Source organism: Gavialis gangeticus, unplaced genomic scaffold, assembly GCF_001723915.1.
Source record: "Gavialis gangeticus isolate Ggan-Ray unplaced genomic scaffold, GavGan_comp1, whole genome shotgun sequence".
NCBI classification, from domain to species: domain Eukaryota; kingdom Metazoa; phylum Chordata; order Crocodylia; family Gavialidae; genus Gavialis; species Gavialis gangeticus.
Window position 1 is genome coordinate 17,502,237 of NW_017729030.1, and position 3,201 is coordinate 17,505,437.

At 39.1% G+C, this 3,201-nt stretch overlaps 1 protein-coding gene across 15 annotated transcripts in view; it reads left to right on the forward strand.

The window, feature by feature from the left end:
• ANK2 (ankyrin 2) overlaps window positions 1-3,201 on the forward strand; it is a 779,379-nt gene that overhangs the window by 745,359 nt on the left and 30,819 nt on the right. For all 15 annotated transcript variants that reach the window (XM_019521994.1, XM_019522000.1, XM_019521987.1 and 12 more), the window contains 2 exons: window positions 1,170-1,452; window positions 2,825-3,110. In XM_019521994.1, the coding sequence (XP_019377539.1) occupies window positions 1,170-1,452; window positions 2,825-3,110 (569 nt within the window). The remainder of the gene's footprint in view (window positions 1-1,169; window positions 1,453-2,824; window positions 3,111-3,201) is intronic.

Sequence of the window (3,201 nt, forward strand, 5' to 3'; positions counted from 1 at the left end):
GTATATGTATGTATATGTGTGTATATATATGTATATATGTGTGTGTGTGTGTGTGTGTGTGTATATATGTATATATGTGTGTGTGTGTATAGAAAGGCCTCTGACTTCAGGTCCATAGGGGCTAACTTGCTGTTACGATGCTGTTGCATTTCATAAGCTGAAAGGGGGGCAGCAGCCTAGTTTAATAGGGCATACATTTAAGAAAACCCCAGGTGTTAAATTAAATGGTATTCTCCCACAGTCCCTTTTCATAGGTGGCATTTGTTCCTCTGAACCAAGTCCTTAACCACTATCCCAGCAGTACATTAGTGGACATTGGGCTACTTGTGGTGCTGGCTTTGAACTGATACCTGAATACAAGATGTTTACCATAATCAATGATCCTATGCCACTTTTCATTTGAGTGAGGGATGTTAATGACAATGTCTTGTTCAAAATTCAGTTCAGGTCATTACATTCTTCCTACTTGCAGGTTTAATTGGCTAGAGTATTCTCTAGTGTTCAAAAGACTGCACACAGTAACACCAAGGCAATTATTGCTATATCTCTATATTAATAGTTGATAGCTCAAGGGTTATTGCTATTTGTGAAATGCTTTGAGATTTTTTCATGACTATTATATTAGGTAGGGTGCTCACTTGCTTTATGGATTGCAATAAAGTATTGTACTTGGCAATCCTAGTGAGATGTCCAACATTTCTCCAACTACTTACCTCAGTTTTTTCATCCTCCACTGAAAGCATGCACTTATAAATCTGCCATAAAACCCTGTTCATTGGAACCTTCAGCAATTGTATTTCTTCTTGTAAATGAACTGTGGATGGAGGAAGTCATTTCTTGGGCTTAAGCTGAGGAGCACTGCAATGAAGCATGTCATGCCCATGCTGCATGCTTTTTTGCCCCCTAAATGGATGTAATGTGGCTGCTTTAATTAATGCTGTGCTTGGGTTCTGTCCCAAAAGAGCAAGCCTATTGATGCATACCTAGTTCTTCGCTATGTCAGCTACTTTTTACAGGAGAATAGTGCATGGAGATTGGGCATAGTGTGCTTTACTGTAACTCTCGCTAATGTGTTCTGAGGTGCCATAGACATGCCCCAATAATGGCAAAATCTTCCTGCATCCTGAAGAAAGTTCTGATGAAACTTGTTTTTTTTTTCATATACCTAGGATTTTCTGCACTGCAAGAAGAGCTGTACTGCTCCAGGCACAAGGAGGACAAAGAGCACTCCCTTTCTAAAGACAGTGAGCCATCTGATCACCCTCCCATTGTCTCTGAGGAAGACGTTTCTGTCAGTTACTCTTCCTTTCACGAGGGCACCCCCAAGACTGAGGCAGACATATCCATTTCAGAGCTCTTGAGACAAGCACAAAAGGAGCATGTGCAAACTGAGTTCTCAGGGAAGCCTCAGGACTTGCCAGAAGAAACATCTGCAACACAACAGGAGTATTTGTAAGCATCAAAAGTTGCCTGGCCAAACCCTGTAAACTTCATTGTGGAATACAGATATGCTTTTATTCATGTTGTGCATTTTCAGTTTATCTAACCTCATGCTTCAGGGCGTGAGTCAATCTCTGGGTGTTAGAGATCAGGATGAAACCTGTGTGTGGAGCAGATTGCTTAATACGAATCTTACACATTTCTCTGAAGCACTGGGTACCGAAATAGAGGGATTTGATGCCTGATCCTAGACAGCAATTCTGGTGTCCCAACTTGTATGTTTACTTCTCCCTCCTGTGCTTTCCCCTGAAAAAGATTTGAGGAGAAGAAGAAACTTGTTGAAGAATTGGGTCATCATTAAGGAATAATTGTCTCAGTTGTTACAAAAGAAAAAGTGTAAGAGTGGATGGATGGAATAATTTTGGTGGATCAGTTTATCAGTTGGGGTGCTGGCAAATTTTTAAGAAAAACTTTACAAAACTTATACATTTTTAGCAATATTTTGAATGATGCACACACTACTAGAGGGAAAAAACAATGCCAGATGATGATGTCCTGTTTTGCTGTTTGAAAAAACAACCTTTATCTTTATTTCCTAAACTCAGAAATGCAGTACAGAAACTGGCACATGACCCGTATGTTTGTTTTTCAGAATTATTTTGCTCAAGACGCATCCCTTCCTAAGAGAAAAGAAGTGCTTTAAGGCAGAAGTACCTTTGTAGTAGCAGTTTACAAAGTAGCAAACCTTTGTTGATAATCTGAACAAGGAAGTTAATGTATGTTGGAGTAGCAGAGAAAATAAATGAATGATGTGGGACTTAAGTAATCTGTGAATTAGTATCGTTTTTTGCAGAAAGGTCTAAAGAAAACTAGAACCCAAGAGAAGCCCAAATTAACTTGGGTTTTCATTAGAGAAAGAAGACCTTTGCTGGAGACAAAATACTCAAAAGCAAGTGTACTCAAACAGACAAAATGCCAAGAAGGTCTAGCACATGCTCCACAAAGAAGTGTAAAGTGTAAATGCTAAGATGATAAAATCTTTGGAATATTGTGTTCAGTTTTGGTCACATTTGTGGAAGTTGTTGCTGAGACTGAATCAGCAAGCAATGGTTAGGAAAAAAAAATAACTTCAAATTCTGAGGTATAGTTGAAAAAAGTTTGAAGGGAGGCAGCTTTCTAATAAACTACAATAAAGCTGTAATTAGTGAGGGGTAACACTGAACAGAAAGGTGATTAAGAAGGCCTGTTTCCTGTATAGCGTATGCTATAGTTTACTCTCAGACATGGTGAGTTCTGTGCAGATGCCATTACTATTTAATCAGGATGCAAATATTATCAAAATCAAATCCACTGTAGTTAGTTTCCCTGAATCTGTAATCCACAGTGTCACAACACCAGGAACAGAACAATCAATACCAACAAAGGCTGGAAAAGAAGAAGTCATTGAAAAATCTAAAGGCTCCACTGCACCAACTGAAGAACACAAGACTCCATATTTTCACACCCCATCATCTAGTGAGCGAGGTGACTCTCCCATTGTACAAGAACCTGAGGACCTCCAGCTCCACCAAGAACAGTCTCCAAGGAGAACAAGTCTGGTTATTGTCGAGTCAAGTGATGAACAACCAGAAAAGTTTGAAAGATACTATGAAGATGAATCCTTAGAAAAGGTAAATACCAGTCCTGTCCCCGCCATAAACCAGTTGTCATAGAAGAACAAATTTCCTTTATCTAGTCTTTATTTTATCTCTTCTTAATCAA